Source organism: Mustela nigripes, chromosome 4 (assembly GCF_022355385.1).
Source record: "Mustela nigripes isolate SB6536 chromosome 4, MUSNIG.SB6536, whole genome shotgun sequence".
NCBI lineage: Eukaryota > Metazoa > Chordata > Mammalia > Carnivora > Mustelidae > Mustela > Mustela nigripes.
Genome location: NC_081560.1, coordinates 101,342,348 through 101,358,932, shown reverse-complemented (window position 1 = coordinate 101,358,932; position 16,585 = coordinate 101,342,348). Strand labels below are relative to the sequence as shown.

At 44.6% G+C, this 16,585-nt stretch overlaps 1 protein-coding gene across 1 annotated transcript in view; it reads left to right on the top strand.

Annotated features, from left to right (window-relative positions):
* The window catches only part of VOPP1 (VOPP1 WW domain binding protein), a 109,175-nt gene that overhangs the window by 45,060 nt on the left and 47,530 nt on the right, over positions 1-16,585 (top strand). Inside the window, exon 2 of the mRNA XM_059397209.1 lies at positions 6,921-6,979. Within this exon, the coding sequence (XP_059253192.1) occupies positions 6,921-6,979 (59 nt within the window). The remainder of the gene's footprint in view (positions 1-6,920; positions 6,980-16,585) is intronic.

Genomic DNA, 16,585 nt, shown 5'->3' with positions numbered 1-16,585 from the left:
AACACTCAGTAATTTTCTTTACGTCTTTATCCATTCATTTCTTGAAGAGCATCTCGGCTCCTTCCACAGTTTGGCTCTTGTGGACACTGCTGCTGTGAACATTGGGGTGGGTGTGTGTGCCCCTTCTTTTCACTACATCTGTATCTTTGAGGTAAATACTCAGTAGTGCAATTGCTGGGCCGTAGGGTAACTCTATTTTTTAACTTTTTGAGGAATCTCCACACTGTTTTCCACAATGGCTGCACCAGCTTCCATTCCCATCAACGGTGTAAGAGGGTTCCCTGTTCTTCGCATCCTCACCAACATCTGTTGTTTCCTGTCTTGTTAATTTTAACTGTTCTAACTGGTATAAAGTGGTATCTCATTTTGGTTTCGATTTGTATTTTCCTGATGACAAGTGATGTGGAACATTTTTTCATGTGTCTGTTCGCCATTTGTAAGTCTTGTTTGGAGATAGGTCTGTGTGCATGTCTTCTGCCCACTTCTTGACTAGATTCTTTGTTTTTTGGGTGTTGAGTTTGAGAAGTTCTTTATAGATCTTGGATACCAGCCATTTATCTGATATGTCATTTGCAAATATCTTCTCCTATTCCATAGGTTGCCTTTCAGTTTTGTGGACTATTTCCTTTGCTGTGCAGAAGCTTTTTATCTTGACGAAGTCCCAATAGTTCATTTTTGCTTTTGTTTCCCTTGCCTTTAAGGATGTGTCTTGCAAGAAGTTGCTGTGGCCGAGGTCAAAGAAGTTACTACTGCCTGTGTTCTTCTCTAGGATTTTGATGGATTCCTGTCTCATGTTGAGTTCTTTCATCCATTTTGAGTTTATCTTTGTGTATGGTATAAGAGAATGGTCAAGTTCCATTCTTCTGCATGTGACTGTCCAATTTTCCCAGCACCATTTATTGAAGTGACTGTCTTTTTCCGCTGGATATTCTTTCTTGCTTTGTAAAAGATTAGTTGACCTAAAGTTGAGGGTCCATTTCTGGGCTCTCTGTCTGTTCCATTGATCTGCGTATCTGTTTTTGTGCCAGTACCATGCTGTCGTGGTGATCACAGCTTGTTAATGTAGCTTGAGGTTAGGCATTGTGATGCTGCCAACTTTGGTTTTCTTTTTCAGCATTCCCCTGGCGATTTGGGGCCTTTTGTGGTTCTATACACATTTTAGGATTTTTTTGTTCCAGCTCTGAAAAATGTCGATGGTGTTTTGATGGGGATTGCCTTGAATGTGTAGATTGCTCTGGGGAGAACATTTCAAGGTTTCTGGATACATATTGAAAAATTGTCTTCCTGTGACATAATATTCCCAACGCTATTATGTGGTATGTTTTTTTGCCTTATGCCCTCATCAACAGTTGATACCAGTTGGTTTTTTTTTTTTTTAACAATTTAAAAAAGCTAAAACCATACCACTATAATTTACATTTATAAATTACATTTAGTTTGTTACTAGTGAATTTTATCTCTTAAAATAGCTTTATTGACTGTTTGGTTTTCTTCTTTGAAGAATTGTATCTGTGTTTTTTTTTTTTTTTTTTTTTTTGCTATTGGGATTTTTTATCTTCTTCTTATTGAATTATATAAGCTCTTATATTTTCTGCTATTATCTGCCTTTTAATTTTGGTTATTGATTAATTTTCATTTCCTGGAGATGAGGATTTTTACTTACTTGCATTAAGGTTACAGGCTTAATTAAGCTCCCCTACCATTCTTCTGCTAGCAGATAAAGCTAACAAAAAGTCTTTATTCAGAATAAGTTATGAGAGTCCACAAAATTTTTCCAGGGATATGCAGCTGGGCCTGATTTGTGTCTTGTAGTCTACATGCCCCTAGAATCGTTAAGATATTAATAGACAGTGCTGCATCTTTAAAGATTATTTGCTGGCAATATAGGAATGTCTGTTTGGTTTCTTCTATAAGACACTAGAGGATCTTTAATTTCTGTTGTTTAAAAAGTTTCTCAGCTTTCTTTCCTTTAATAAATGATGCTCATGAGAAAACTCATACTCTTATTTCTTTAAAAAAAAGAAAAAAATCAAGGTTCCTTGGAGATGAGACGTTCTGAAAAAGAGAATGTCCGTACACCAGAGGATTCAGTAATTAGCACTTGGGAAGTTGAGTAAAATTCCATTACAGGAATTTTTTCTCCTGTTTTCCTCCAGCGTGTTTACTCCTGTTTATTATTTGAAATGTAGAGACCTTGCTGTAATTACCTGTTGCTGCCTCCACAAGTCCTTGCCTGGACTTCAGCAAGGACTCTCCCTGCCCTCTGCCTCTGTCCCTGGTCCTGAGCAGAAACCCCTCCAGCACCCAGGAGGCTCCCTTTGTTCAGTCTGTGGGGCGTGTCAGCGTCCGCTCTAATTGGGCTGCAGCTGAATGCAGCCACGATCCTGGGGCATGTGTCGAGTTCAGCCTTGAAGAATGGGAAGGCAGCACCGAAGCGCAGCAGGACATCCTTGCCCTTTGACAAAGAGAGTCATCAAGTTGATCCTCCCAGGGCCTTCCTACCATTTTGAAGCGAGTCCTGGACTTATTTGCCCAGGACACACTTAGTGAAATAAGCTTAAAAAAAAAAAAAAAAAAAAAAAAAAAAAAAAAAAAAAAGGAAAGAAAGAAAGAAAACCCCTTGCTTTCTAGGTGCCAGTGGGATTCGTTCCGTTAGTGAAGCCCCAGGTCTCCAGTTTGCTATTCATGTAGAGATCCTGCTCCACCCCCCTTTGAACAGAAGAGAAAGGGTGGAATTTTGATAAAACCCAGTGTTTCGAATCCTTTAGTCCCTTAACTCTTCACTCGCATGTGCCCCAAAGTCACAGGCAGCTTCGTTTCCCTCAGAGTCGCCCGTTTCCTTATTGTGGTGAACCCGTCTTTTACCTTGGTTAGGAAAGGATGCGCCATTTTATTAAACAGTGACTTCTGGGGCCTCCCGTATGCAGCACAGATGGATGTAGGATAATTTATGTCAGTGTGAGGATTACTGTTGGGGATTAGCAAGGATTTGTTCCTTGGGCTTATTTAGATCCTGGCTGAGTGTGAATGACTATATTTAGGAGAGCTCAGCTACATTTATAAATATCCGAGTCCTTGAATAATAGATCACTGGGATTCTTCCCTGACTACAGATGTCTCATGAGCCTTTCCAGGCTAAATCTTAGATTACCCTCATTTGAGTTACTCCTTGAAATATGTGTTTCCTCACAATCCTGCATATTCTGCTGCTTTGTTAATAGTTTGTAAATTGTTGCTATTCCTTATGATCTCTTTGAGAAGTACAGGATTATGCTTAATACTACTTTCATTGTCCCCGTGGAAGGAATATTACACTGTGAGTGCATCGAGGGCCTACTGTTTGCCCAGACTCCTAGAGCACGCTGGCTGTGGGACTGCCCGGTCAGTAACAGAGCAGCTGACATGGACTTCCCTAACAGATATATTTTCTGTTTCAGTAGATGGTCAATCCTCAAAAACCCATGATAGTATCATGTCAGTAACTATGGTAGAATGGGTAGGCCTATTTTTGGGGTGGACATAACCCTAAATTTTTTTTTTCTTAGTTTATATACTTAAAATTTTTTTTAGAGAAGGGCTTATTTATTTTAGGGTGATTTTGGAAAACTTTCCTTGCAAATGTAAGGTACTAAATACATAGAAGTCGCCTCTCAAGGGGCTCGGAAGCACTGCTTCTCTTTGATGGTCTGCGATCACAGGAAAATGAGTCTTGGAAGTCATCTGTTGCAGGGAATTAAGAAAGCTTGATTCAGGACACATTTAGAGACATTTAGAGATAGAATTGTTGGCTGGGCCTGAGACTCAGTGAACTCTACTCTGGTCTGGCCAGGCACTCGAGGCATTCAATTGCAGTTACTTCATAAAGCCATCTTACAAATTCAGCACAGAAGGGAGTCTGTCCTGTTTTCAAAATAAAAAGTCTGAGGTCCAGACTGACTGGCACCATGGCTGGTACGTTCTCAGCATGAGAACCCAGCTCTCTAGGTTTTGATTCATCTCTCTTCTGTGGGACGGATCCGTCCATCCCCCTTGACTTGGGTGTTTTTTCCAGTGGACCCTAGCACAGTGCCTTTCTTTTGCCTGTCCCCCTACCACTCCTCTGCTTGCTCATGAGGTCCCTTCTGAGAGTTTGGGAATGCTCCGGAAACCCCCCCTTACTCATCCCTCACAAACTCCCATTTTGACCATATGGCCAAAGCTCCGGCTCTCTGGCTTTGCCCTGAATCCTGGTGCTTTTGCTAGATTTGGGGATTGGGATTGATAGGGCTTGGCGGGAGACTTCCACTTGGCAGAACCTGGCTCTCAGCCCCCGGTGGTTTGTAGCAGGGATCTTCCTGTCCACCTCCTGTCCTAGGGAACCTAATCTTCAGTCTTACCGTCGTGCTCTTGGTTGGTGTGCAAGCTGACTTTGACACCCGGGGTTCAGTTCACAAGCATTTAGTGAAGGAAAGGCTCAACGTGAAAATTCCCAGGACTTCATAGCCCTCGTTCAGTGTTCTCAGTTGGCTAATGAAATATGTGACTCTGTGTTTTTCCTGTTATCTAGCTATAAAATGGAATAATACCCCATTTTACCTTTGGTGAAGTATATGGATGTCTTATTACAGTGTTAACATTCCTTACAAGAAGGCTGTTGTAAAAGTCCAGGTACCAAAAATAATGGGAAGTTGCCTGGACATTTGCACATTTCTAACTAATTTCAAGTAAGGGTAAAATGAAACTATGTTTCAATGGTAAAGGTATTTTCTCTTCTGTTCAGGAAGTGTGGCTATAAAATTTTCCTTTTTTTTTTTTTTTAAATTTTGTTCAGATGTGTTTGAGAGAGAGAGTGGGTGCGAGAGAGCACAAGCGGGGGTCGGGGGGACGGCAGAGAGAGAGAAGCAGGCTCCCCACGAGAGTGTCTGGGAGTTATGCTGTCTGTAATGATTCAGAGCTTTAATAGATCCTCTTGTAGTTCTGAAGCTCATACCTGCTCCCATGGATTCCCACAGATCGCATACACGCCTCTGTGTATGTCACAGACCACCACCATGCAGGCAGCTGGGTTCTGGGCTCAGAGAGCACTGCCTTTCCCAGAGTCGGTCAGCCTGTTCATGGCAGATCTGGGAGCAGGCCCCCATGTCTTGGTCGGCTTCTCTTTTCTGCTGTCCTGTAGTCATAGGACAGTTTGGGGAGAGTTGAATGTCTAGGACAGAGAATGTGTGCCTATCTCCAGTAGTGACAGAGAATGAAGAAGAAACATTTAATATGCTACCTGGAAGAACGACCTGGTTTCTCAGTTTATAATAGAGGACTCTAGTGGAATGGATTGTAATTTAGGGCAGAGACCTGAAATTGCTCTTCCTTGCCAAAATAAATTGATTGCTTCGGCTGTCTGAACTTCATTTCTTGAACTGGGCAGGAACTAACGTAGTCTAAATTAAACTCATTTTCCATTAATGAAACTGGGTCACTTCAGGCTGCCCTAGTGTACTTCTGAGGGTCCTGATGCACATTTTAACAAATGCAGTGTTTCCCGCTCTTTGCCTAACCCATCTGATTTAGCCAGTGTAACACATAGCATTTGCTTTCACCTTTCCCTTGGCACTCTTCTCGAGAGCTGGGGTCTGCTTCTGAAACTTCCTTAGAGCTGTCGGGAAGACCGTTCGTTGCAAGAGGGCATTGCCATATATCTGCTAGGGCCAGGAAAGGCAGAGGAAGGCTACCCTGGGGGAGAGAGGGCGGAGTGAAACAGTTAGTCCCTGCCTTGCCCAAAGAAGATGTGTTTTCATGATGCCTCTCCTTGTTTTCATGCTGGTAGCTTTGCACTATGAATATTTTAGTATATGTGCTGCCGAAGCGAGCACGCACTATGAATATTTTGACCCTATTGTTTATACATAGGGTCCAGTGAACTGGACCATGAATGTGGGATGTCATGAATTAAAGAAAAAATGATAGCACAAGCTGAAGAATTATAGACAAATTGTGTTCAGGTCCATGAGAGTGTTTCTGCTTGGAGCTCTCACTCAGCGCTTGGCCCACGTTCTCTCGGTTGCTGGAGGTGTGTAAGGTAGTCCAGCAAGGTCACATTACACCTGCTCTGCCCTCCATTATGTCAAGTGTCAGACTTCCTTGGAAAGCACTGGGGAGGCTCCTATTACCTGTTATCCTTCCGTGTCCTTCTCCTCGGTTGCTCCACCCCGGGAACGAGGGCAGGGGGCGCCACTATTGTTGGCAAGTGAATCTTGATTTACAAAGTCCGGCAGCTGTAGAGCCCCACCAGGAGATCAATGATTTGAATGTGTCCTTTGGAATACATTGGAATATGAAGATCTAGAAATGTTAAAACTGGGAAATACCTTTCAAAAATGACGGTTGGGGGGAAATGGGGATATCTGTAATAGTTTATTTTTAGCTTATTTTAGATATTTGAAGTATGGTACCATATGAATTTTTAAAAATGGATTGTCTTCAGTTTACTTTTTTAATGAATTGATTATGCCCATATATTTAGGGATATAAAGGCTAGAAAAATTATAGGGAAATAGATGTAAAATTAGCAAAATTAAAAAATCATTGTGGGGACGCCTGGGTGGCTCATTTGGTTAAAAGACTGCCTTCGGCTCTGGTCATGGTCTCAGGGTCCTGGGATGGAGTCCCACATCAGTCTCCCTACTCAGTGGGGAGCCTACTTCTCCTTCTCCCTCTGTCCCTCCCACTGCTTGTGCTCTCTTTCTCTCTCAAATAAATAAATAAAGTCTTTTTTTTAAAAGAAAGTCATCATGGGGGTGGATCTCCCTCTAATCCTTTGTTTCCCCTAACCCTCTGCTTTTCACACTTCAAGGTATATTAATTCATCCATCCTTGTGTTTTTTTGTCAGATCTTCTTAACAATATGCAGACGACTTTCACTGATAAAGTTTTTCCTCTATTTTCAGTGCACAGAGGCCAAAAAACATTGCTGGTATTTTGAAGGACTCTATCCAACATATTATATGTAAGTATTTGCATTTCTCTGTGGGTTTGATTCTGTGGTCATGTCTTTCTCTGGGCATTATTTCTTTCATAGGACATAGGACTGGTTATGGGATGGGGAAAACTCAGTTTGCAGAGGCCTTTGCCCTTGGTTTCACCTGCCTCTCCTCATGAACGTGCAGGCGACCTTTATAAGAACACTCAGCTGGCTCAGACCGCTTCCTCTGAGGACAGCACGAAATGCCAGGTTCTTTGTTTTGGGAGACAGGTCCATTCAGACATAATTGGTCAAAGAGGGCAAGATGTCTGAGCAGAACCGGAGTAAAACTGATTTATACAAATTTTCCTAGGCAAAGGGAATAAGTATAGGGGGAGTATGATTCTGAACTTGAGCTGCATAGGGCAAAGTCCTTAGGTCAGTTACTGTGAGTGTATGTGTGTGTGTGTGTGTGTGTGTATGTGTGTGTTGGCCGTGATCAGAAAGACCACCTGGCCCTGGGCCCCTCCCTAGTCAGGGGCAGTCAGCCTTTCATGGCTCTTGGCAGCTTGTGATTCTTCCTGTGCCTGGGCCCCTGCCAGTGTTGCTCTAATTAAAGCATTATTGTGTTTTACCCCTATTGTTTTATGAGTGTGTGTGTTTTTTAAATGTTGGCTGAGTTAGCCACTGGCTGTGCTGCACCACCTGCCTAGGGGTCAGATTAACTCTCCAGGTTATCAATTATTATTTTTATTGTGTTTTGTAGTTCCATAGGTTTTGAGAGGAATGACTGAAATCAGATTTTTCTGAAACGGTTATTTTTGGTAGTTAATTTTGTAAAACATGGGATCATTCAGTAGTGTATATAATCGTATTAGAGCAGAAACACTGTATATTTTAGCATATAAGGAGATAGGACAGGAAATACATAATAGTAGCAAAGAATGTTATTTCTTAATTGGCGAAGAGGTACATTTTTATTACCTGCCATTTTTGTGGAATTTCTGATCTGAAAGAGACCAGTATAGGAGGAGAAATGTTGCCTGCCTGGGAATGGGACATACCAACAAGCAAGGTCCTTAATGCCCCACATTGCAGGAGTCCTGGCAGAAGGTCTCTGCAGCGGCAAAATGACAAAACCCACTTGGGAAATAAAGCAGCAGCATAGGGGCTTTAATTACAGAGTTGTCAGCTTGAATAAACATGGCTATGAGAGAGCATGGAGATAAAATATTTTGGTTCTTGGGATAATGGATATTCCTTGGTAAACTTTAGTTCTTTTTTTAGAGAGAGTTTGTGCCACCAGGAGGCATTGGAAAGGAGGAGAGAGGGAGAGGGAGGGAAAGAGGGAAAACCCTAAGTAGCACAGAGCCCGACATGAGGCTCGATCGTAGGACCCGGACCCAAATCCAGAGTTGGACACTTAACCGGTCAGACCACCCAGGCGCCCCTGAAAACAGACCTTTGTCAAATTGTCTTGTAGATGAGCTGATGAATCATTTCCTGGTGGTTTTTTAAAATATTTATTTATTTATTTGGGAGAGAGAGAGAGAAAGAGAATGCGTTCAGGTGAGCATGTGAGCGGGGCGGGGAGGGGGGGACCAGGAGAACAGAGGGGGAGAGAGGGAGACTCCCAAGCAACTCTCTGTTGAGCATGAAGCCTGAAGCAGGCTCAGGCTCAGGACCCTGAGATCATGACATGAGTCGACATCGAGAGGTAGTCAGGAAACCACTGAGCCACCTGGTGCTTCCATTTCTTGGTCTTTGAGAATTTGGGAGGTGGAGGTCATTGCTGTTCTTGGGTTTACTTGTTTTTTGTTCCTTTATTTATTTACTTACTCCCTCCATATTTGGAAAAGGTTTTTGTATCAACGGAGAACACAGAGATAAGCCCTGTCCTGTCTTTAGTGTGGTTTGTCTGCTGATTTTGTTTCTTCTCTCGTCTCTTTACCAGTGGTGGAGGGGGTTCTAAAAATTAGAAAGGAAACTCACTCTATTACTCCAGTGCTGAAGCTCATATAAAAAGGAATAATAGTAACATTGAGAATTTACTATAGCCCCTGACATGAGTTAATTTCATTTAACCCACAGCCGTTTGAAAGCCCCAACCACACACACTATGACTTTCTTTTTTAATTGCGGGGAAACCCACGTAACAGAAGTCCCCGTTTCGAAGGGAACAGTTCATCTGTGTATCGTCCATCCACACATGGTGAATCATGGCCTCTGTCCAGTTCCACATGCTGCAGCCAGGCCACGCACGCCACTCTTCACCAGCCTTTGGACCCGATTCCCTGTTAGCTCCCCCATGGAATGTGAGTGTTGACCTGGGCGTGTGGCGTGCTCAGCACTGAAATCGTGTGTAAACACACATACCCCCAAGGCCGCGTGCCTCTCCTCGGTGTGCACACAGGGTCAGTTCCTCCACAAGCTGCGCTTGTCACTGTCCTGCGCCTGCGACGAGTTTCCCCACGGAGGCTCTCCCCGCTGCTTTCCATCCAGTGGGGCTGCTGAAGGACACAAGGATTGAGGGGACGTGGTTGTAGATGAATTCTTCTCTGTCCAAGCTTCTGCTACTCAAGGACCAGTGTGCTGCCAGCCAGATGACAGGCCCAGGAAGATCACAGCCCCAACCAGAAGCACTTGGGACTGCGGAGGACACGGGCAACAGCCCTGTTGCTCCCCAGAGCCAGCTCTCTTGGGTTCTCCAGGGAGACGGTGGTGCAGGTCAAGGTGAACTTGTATCTGGCTTGAGCTCACGCTCACTTGTAGCCTGGATGTCGAGATCCAGCATCCATGCCAGTGCTGTCCGGTCTCCATGCTGGAGAACCAGGCCTGCCTCACAACACAGGTTTAGCGCACAGGAAGCTCAAGGGGCTGCGACGGCCGCGCCTCGTTTGTTCAGTCCCCAGACGCTCGGGGAGTGTCTGCCGACGCCGCTGTTGCCGGGAGACAGTGGTGTGGGTCGGGGAAGGTGCCTGTGCTCCCGGGAGCTGCAGTATAATAACATGTGACTGAGCAGTTGTTTTCGAAGCACCTTTAACATTAAATTTAAATCCCAGGAGTTAACAGATCTCACCTTCAAAATACACTTCTGGTGTGTTCTGCCTTTCATTGCTGCATAGGAGCCTTCAAAATAGGGAATTTCTTAAAGAGGCGTTGACTCCAAATGACGTCTTCCTATTCTGTGACAGGATTTTTTTCCCCTGCAGAAAATATATTCCAAATGATTCCTCTGTTTTGTGCCTATAATTTTTCATGGAATGCATTAGGGAGAGAACATCTAGTTTGCAAACTTGTTTTAGAGATTTTACTCGTACATTTGAAATCTGATTTCATGTCTCTCACCAGAAATCCCATATGGTACTCCTACTTTTCTTGCTTTCTCTGCATGTTCCTGAATTTTATTCCAGCATTAAAGTTACCAAGCTAATAGAGGCTAATTTTTTAAGATAATTAGGCTTCCTCTATAGCTACCTAGATGTACAAAATTACCATTGCCTGTTTGGATTTCTTTATGCTAAATTATCTTTCTCCCACTGCCTTCTCCCTTCAGTCAATTTTTTAAATTTCTTTCATTGGTTTCTTTTCTTTTCTTTTTTTTTTTTTTTGACCTCTGTTGAGCTGGAAGCCTGCATACGTATGTGTACAAACAAAATATTCTCCTTGTTTTTAAAGAAAAAGTCCCTTTGAAATCCAAACAGAGGAACAACACATGTTTCAAAATTTTTTTTTCCTTTTCCCCTACCCTTTATTCTGCTACCTTTCTTATCTACAGGCTGCCCTTTCAAAAGCCTTTCATTAAAACATGCTTTTTTGACTTTGGTTCGGAGCTTCCTAGTATCTCCTCCTAGCAACAGTAGGATTTAAAAATAGCTGGGTGGTCACGTGGCCTCACCAAATCCCGTTCCTTCACTTTCATTCTCCTCTTAAATCGTTCTTCTATCAAGGACTTGCTCATTCAACAACCCCCTTTGTCTGCAGGGCCTACAACAGCGTGCGAGCTGCGGGAGGCCAGAGAGGGGAAGATAAGAGAAGGGCCCTGCCAAGGAGCCTGTCCTGGGGCCATGGCAGACACAGGGCCACTGGGATCTGATGGAGCACTCTCTCCTCCCTGTTTGTGTGGAGGCCAGAAAGCACTGCAGGCAAAGCCAGCTCACTGTGTACCGCCTGTTGTTGGCTGCAGAAAGTGCTAAGCACCTTGTGCCTTGACAGGAGACAGGGGGCTGCTGTCCCGGCTCAGGTAGTGCGCCCAGTGCTCCTGAGTGTGCGGGGGTTCGGGGGGCAGCCAGGCAGTGCAGGGGAGGTGGGCTGGGCTCACCGGCCCTCATCCGTGCAGCAGCTCGGCAGATCAGTCCCACTAGAAAGTGGCTGCTGTACTCAGCTGTGGTCAGGGTAGACACTGCTGTGTGTGTCCCTAACATGTGTGTCACTAATGTGTGGTGGCATTATGTCTCAGAGGGGCTCGGGATCTGTGTGCATAGATGACCAGGTGGGACCCCTAACTTTATATCCCAGGATTGCCACCCCAGAGGGACAGGAGGACTGGGTGAGTTTGGCTCACTGTGGGGCATGCTTTTGGTGACCTTCCCCATCTGGCTCCAGTACCTGGAGGTTGGCACAGGGGGCCCTTGGTGCCTGAGTGGGTAGCGCCTGGGCTGTAACTCACCCCTTCCTGGGCAGGGGATGGTGGGGGGGCTGCTGCAGACGAGGAGCAGTGTCACCCCTCTCTACGAGAAGTGGCATCCTTTCTGCTAAGATTTGCAGCTTGAGGCTTGTCCCAGAGGCTCTCCCGCTGGCAGCCGCCATCCGTGAACGGATGTGTATCTCCGAGGGCGGAGGTGGGAGACAGCTTGGGAGGCAGAAGCAAGTGGAACACTTTCCAGTGCTGAGTCTGTGGTGGGGACACAGACAGGTAAGTTTCCAAGGGTGGGGCCAGGGACTTCAAGGCCTTCTCCAAAGTTGACAGCAGTGGGACAGCCTCATATGGAGGGTTGGCAGGACCTCCTAGCCCCAGCTCGCCCTACAGGGGTCCCCAGGATGCACCCATGTTTCCATGTCTCCCTCAGACCAAGACAGAACAGAGTGTGTCCCTGAGTTTTCCCAGACCGCAGCCAACACAGGGCCCTCCACAACGTCAGGGGAATTGTGAGGGAATTACTGATAATTCAAAGACTAAAAATGACAACAGCTGACATGAGTGCTTACGCCGTGTGGTGCCCTTTCTAAGCTCATATGTGTGACCGCCTCCAGAAAGCTTCTGATAGTGGCCTCTCTACCTTTATCTCTTTTTCAGCTGAGGGGCGTGTGTCCCTCTCTGGTCCTTTGGTACCACGTGCCATCATCAGACTCACTGTTGCCAGAGTAAACCATCCGTTGTCTCCTCCTGAGACCAGGAGTCTGTTGAGGACAGAGGTCTGTCTAGCAGGCTTTTTTGTCTCTGTGCTGACACAGGGCCTGACACAGGGCCTGACACAGGGCCTGACACGAAGGCATTCAGTGCATTTAGGAACCACAGCGAACGGTGGCCTCACTCTCGGAGAAGACAGGAGTGAGTCACTGCCACTCTTCAGTGATGGAAGACGTTTTAGGGACTGGAAGTCAAGACTTTCTCTAGTCCTGCTCTGCCATTAGGTTGCTCTGTGATCAGGGGCAAATCTGCTAACCTTTCTGGGTCCCAGTTTCCTATGCTAGGTAGGCTGCAAGGTCTCATCCTGCTCATTCTGGGACACCCTCCCGCTGTCTGTGCACAATAACGTCGAGCATTGGGAGTAAAAGATGAATGACCGAGTGCACTTATGAATTGTGGCGGAAGCAAGCCTGCAGATGTGGGCTGGATTTCAGCTCATTTAGGGTCCGCCCTTCTTGCCAAATACAAAACAACCACCTAATATTTTCTTTCAAAGGAATGAGTCATCTTCTGCAGGTCTCAGTATTGACATGGCAGTAGGAAGAAGATGTTAATCATGCAGTCAGCCAGTGGGATGGATCTAGGAGCCCTGGCTGCTCACTGTTTCAGATTTTGGGGTTCATAAGGCATCTTCCTTGGTGCTGAGCTGAAGCTTTTTGATAGTCAGGTACATGGGTGTTAATTCGGACAATGACTTTTTTCATTGGATTTTAAATAAGCCCGAGAAAACTTGTGATTTATGTGCACATTTCCTGTTCTATGTGAATAGAAATGAATCTAGTTATTCTTTCCAGAAAATCGAGGTTAGGTTAGAAGTGGGTTGTGTCTTCTTAACTAGACCTGTGGTTTTGAAGTGAGATAACCTAGTAGCCCTCTGGAGAGCTGGTAGGTGAGAAAGGTTTGACCCCAAAGATGGTCCTTGATTTATCTATATTTTCTTAGACTACTAAGGAAATCTTAAAACTGTTCCTACCTAGTTTTACAAATAAAATAACTGGCATGAGGAGAGAGTAGGGCATTCACCCAGGCCTGTAGCTTTCTCAAGGGCCTTTTGCATTTGGTCGCATCTGTGACTGCCAAATGGCTAGAACAGAGATGCAGAGCATTTGAATTCTAGATGTTCCATTGATTACTTATTTTAGCTTTGGGTTCAGATCTAAGTACCACTGAAGGAGAGAGTGTGGGGAAGTTTCTCACAAGTCAGCCCCACTGAGCCTGGAGGGAGTCCGCACCAGGCCTCTTCGAAGAAGAGAATGGAAGGGAGCATACGGATGGAAAGTGTTTTGGCCAAATACAAAAAGGAAGACTGACTACATGATCGATAACGGGAGAGTGGCCATCACGGTCACGCGTTAAATCTTCTAACATCTATTGAGTACGTGCTGTTTCCACACCACCACTAAAGGAGGAGGGAGTGAGGGGAGGGACGGTGGGAAGGGAAGATGAGGGAGCCAGGACCTGCCGTCCAGGAGTTCACGGTCCATGGCTTAACAGGCAGCGACATGTGCCCAGCTCCGCGCAGCTTGGGCAGAGTCCGTTCCTTCCAATACTGCTCTTTCCTTGCTCTTGATTTTGGCCGGGCCATTTTCAGGCCCTATTCCTGAGTCTCGCACTGGGGTATGGCAGCTTCTTTTAAAGCACTCACATTACCCTTGTTTATTGTGTCTCTCTGGGTGCATTTCTCTGTTGTGAATAATTAATGGTGTGAGTGGATGGAGTGTTTCTTGCCGACGTCAGACCAACAGCCCAGAAAACAGGCTTTGTAGAGCCAGAGCCAGGCCATGCTGGGCCACCTTACCCACCTGCTAGAGTTGGAGGCACCACAATCAGTTCCAGTGGCTCCGAAACACACGGCCACCTCTGCTGATTAGGAGGTGCTGGTGTGTACCGCCCCTCCCTGTTCTGTTATCAGACCCCAAGTCTTTTGGAAAGCTCCCTCTCTGCCAGGTCAGCTGGACTCCATGTGCCCTGCTCTCTTCCCTGCAGCACTGGGAACTTGAGGGATGTGCAGAGTGGGAAGGGGTGGTGGGGGTAGGGAGCAGCGCTCTTCCCTCCCTGTGCATTGCCCTGTGCACCCCTTTACCAGACCCTTGCTGTTCTGCCACGATGGAGCAGCTGAGCATAGCCTTTGCTTAGCCGCTTAGGAGAGAAGGTGTCTGGTCTAGTCTAGGGACAGATATGCTAAGGGAGAATTTTTCTTCTTTCTCTCTTCCTGTTGTTGGCCTTATCAAGGAAGATTTTTGGTGTAAGGTAGAGGCATTTCCTTGTCCTCAGAGCAGGGAGAAATATTTCCCTGGTTATCCACCCTTAAGATCTTAATGTTTGTGTTCTCCTCTTCCCCCTCCAAGTTCATATGTTGAATCCTAACCCCCAAACTTGATGGCCTTTGGAAAGTGGTTAGGTCATGGGGACTGAGCCCTTGTGAATATTTTTATAAAAGAGGCTCTAAAGAGATTCCTTGTTCTTCCCACCATGCAAGGGAGGACAAGAACATACCAGCTGTGAACCAGAAAGAGGCACCCCGCTCAGAGAACTTGATCATGATAATTGATCTTGGACTTCCCAGCCTCCAAAACTGTGAGAAACAAACTTATGTTGTTTATTAGCCACCCAGTCAGTAGTATTTTGTTATAGCAACCCAAATGAACGAAGACAACCTGAAAATGTCATGTTTTTGTATATATTGTGCAACTCGATTTTTGAGTGTCCGTATTGTACCTGGTCTTCTAAATTGGTGTACAGAGCAACCTCAATATTTTCCATAATACAGAGTATTCCCAGGGTGGGGGATGTACCATAATTCACACATTTCCCTGTGATCATTATACTTTCAGGTAGTGTCCGTCCGTCCTGTTTTGTTTTTACCATTAAAGTCCAAATTTCATTCCTAATTTTCTAAAATTTAAAGCAGTACTCATAAATAAGTTCTTTATTGAAGTAGAGTTGACAAACAGTGTTAGATTAGTTTTATGTCTACAGAATAGTGGTTTGACGACTATGTTAACTGCTGTGCTCACCACAAGTGTAACATGGTTCTCCCATCTGTCACCATACAGTGCCATTCCAGGCCACTGACTGTAGCCCCATGCTGTGCCTGTCGTCCCTGTGACTTATTCATTGTTTAACTGCAATACCATCCCCTCTACCCAGTTTTCCCATCCCAAATCCCTCTCCCCTCTCAAAACCATCAGTTTGTTCTCGGTATTTATGGGTCTGATTCTGCTTCTTGTTTTTGTTTGTTTGTTTTGTTTTTTAGATCCTACATATGATGAAATCATGTGGTATTTGTCTTTCTCTGACTTATTTCACTTAGCATACCTTCTAGGTCCGTCCATGCTGATGGTTCTAAATAATGCTGCAGTAAACAGAGAGGTGCATATATCTTTTCAAATTAGTGTTTTTGTTTTCTTTGGTAAATAACCCGTAGTGGAATCATTGGATCATATGCATATGGTAATTCCAGATTTAAGTTTTCGCAGAACCTCCGTGCTATTTTCCACAGTGGCTGCACCACTTTACATTTCCGTCAGCAGTGCATGAGAGTTCTTTTTTCTCCTGTCCTTGTCAACACTTGTTATTTCCTGTGTTTATGATTTTATCCATTCCGACAGGTGCAAGGTGATATCTCCTTGTGGTTTTGATTTGCTTTTCCCTGGTGATGAGTGATGTAGAGCATCTTTTTGTGTGTCTGTTGGCCATTTGTTTGACTTCTTGGTAAAAATATCTATTCAAGCCTTCTGCCCATTCTATAATCAGATTTTTTTTCTTTTCTTTTTTTTGGTGGTGTGCTATAGAAATTCTATGTGTAGTTTGGGTTTAGCCCCTTATTGGATATATCATTTACATATAACTTTTCCATTCAGTAAGTTGCCTTTGCATTTTGTTGATGGTTTCCCTGGCTGTACAAAAGCTTTTATTTTGGTGTAATACCAATAGTTTAGTTTTGCTTTTCTTTCCCTTGACAGGAGAAACATGCCTGGAAAAATGTTGCTAAGGCCAACATCAAAGAGATTATTTCTTATGTTTTCTTATGGGAGTTTTATGCCTTCATATCTCACACTTAGGTCTTTAATCCATTTTGAGTTTATTTATCAGTACGATATAAGAAAGTGGTCCAGTTTCCTTCTTTTGGATGTAGCTGTCCAGTTTTCTCAACACCGTTCACTAAAGAAACGGTCTTTTTGCCCATGTATATTCTTGTCCCCTTATAGATTAATTGACCATATAAACGTGGGTTTATT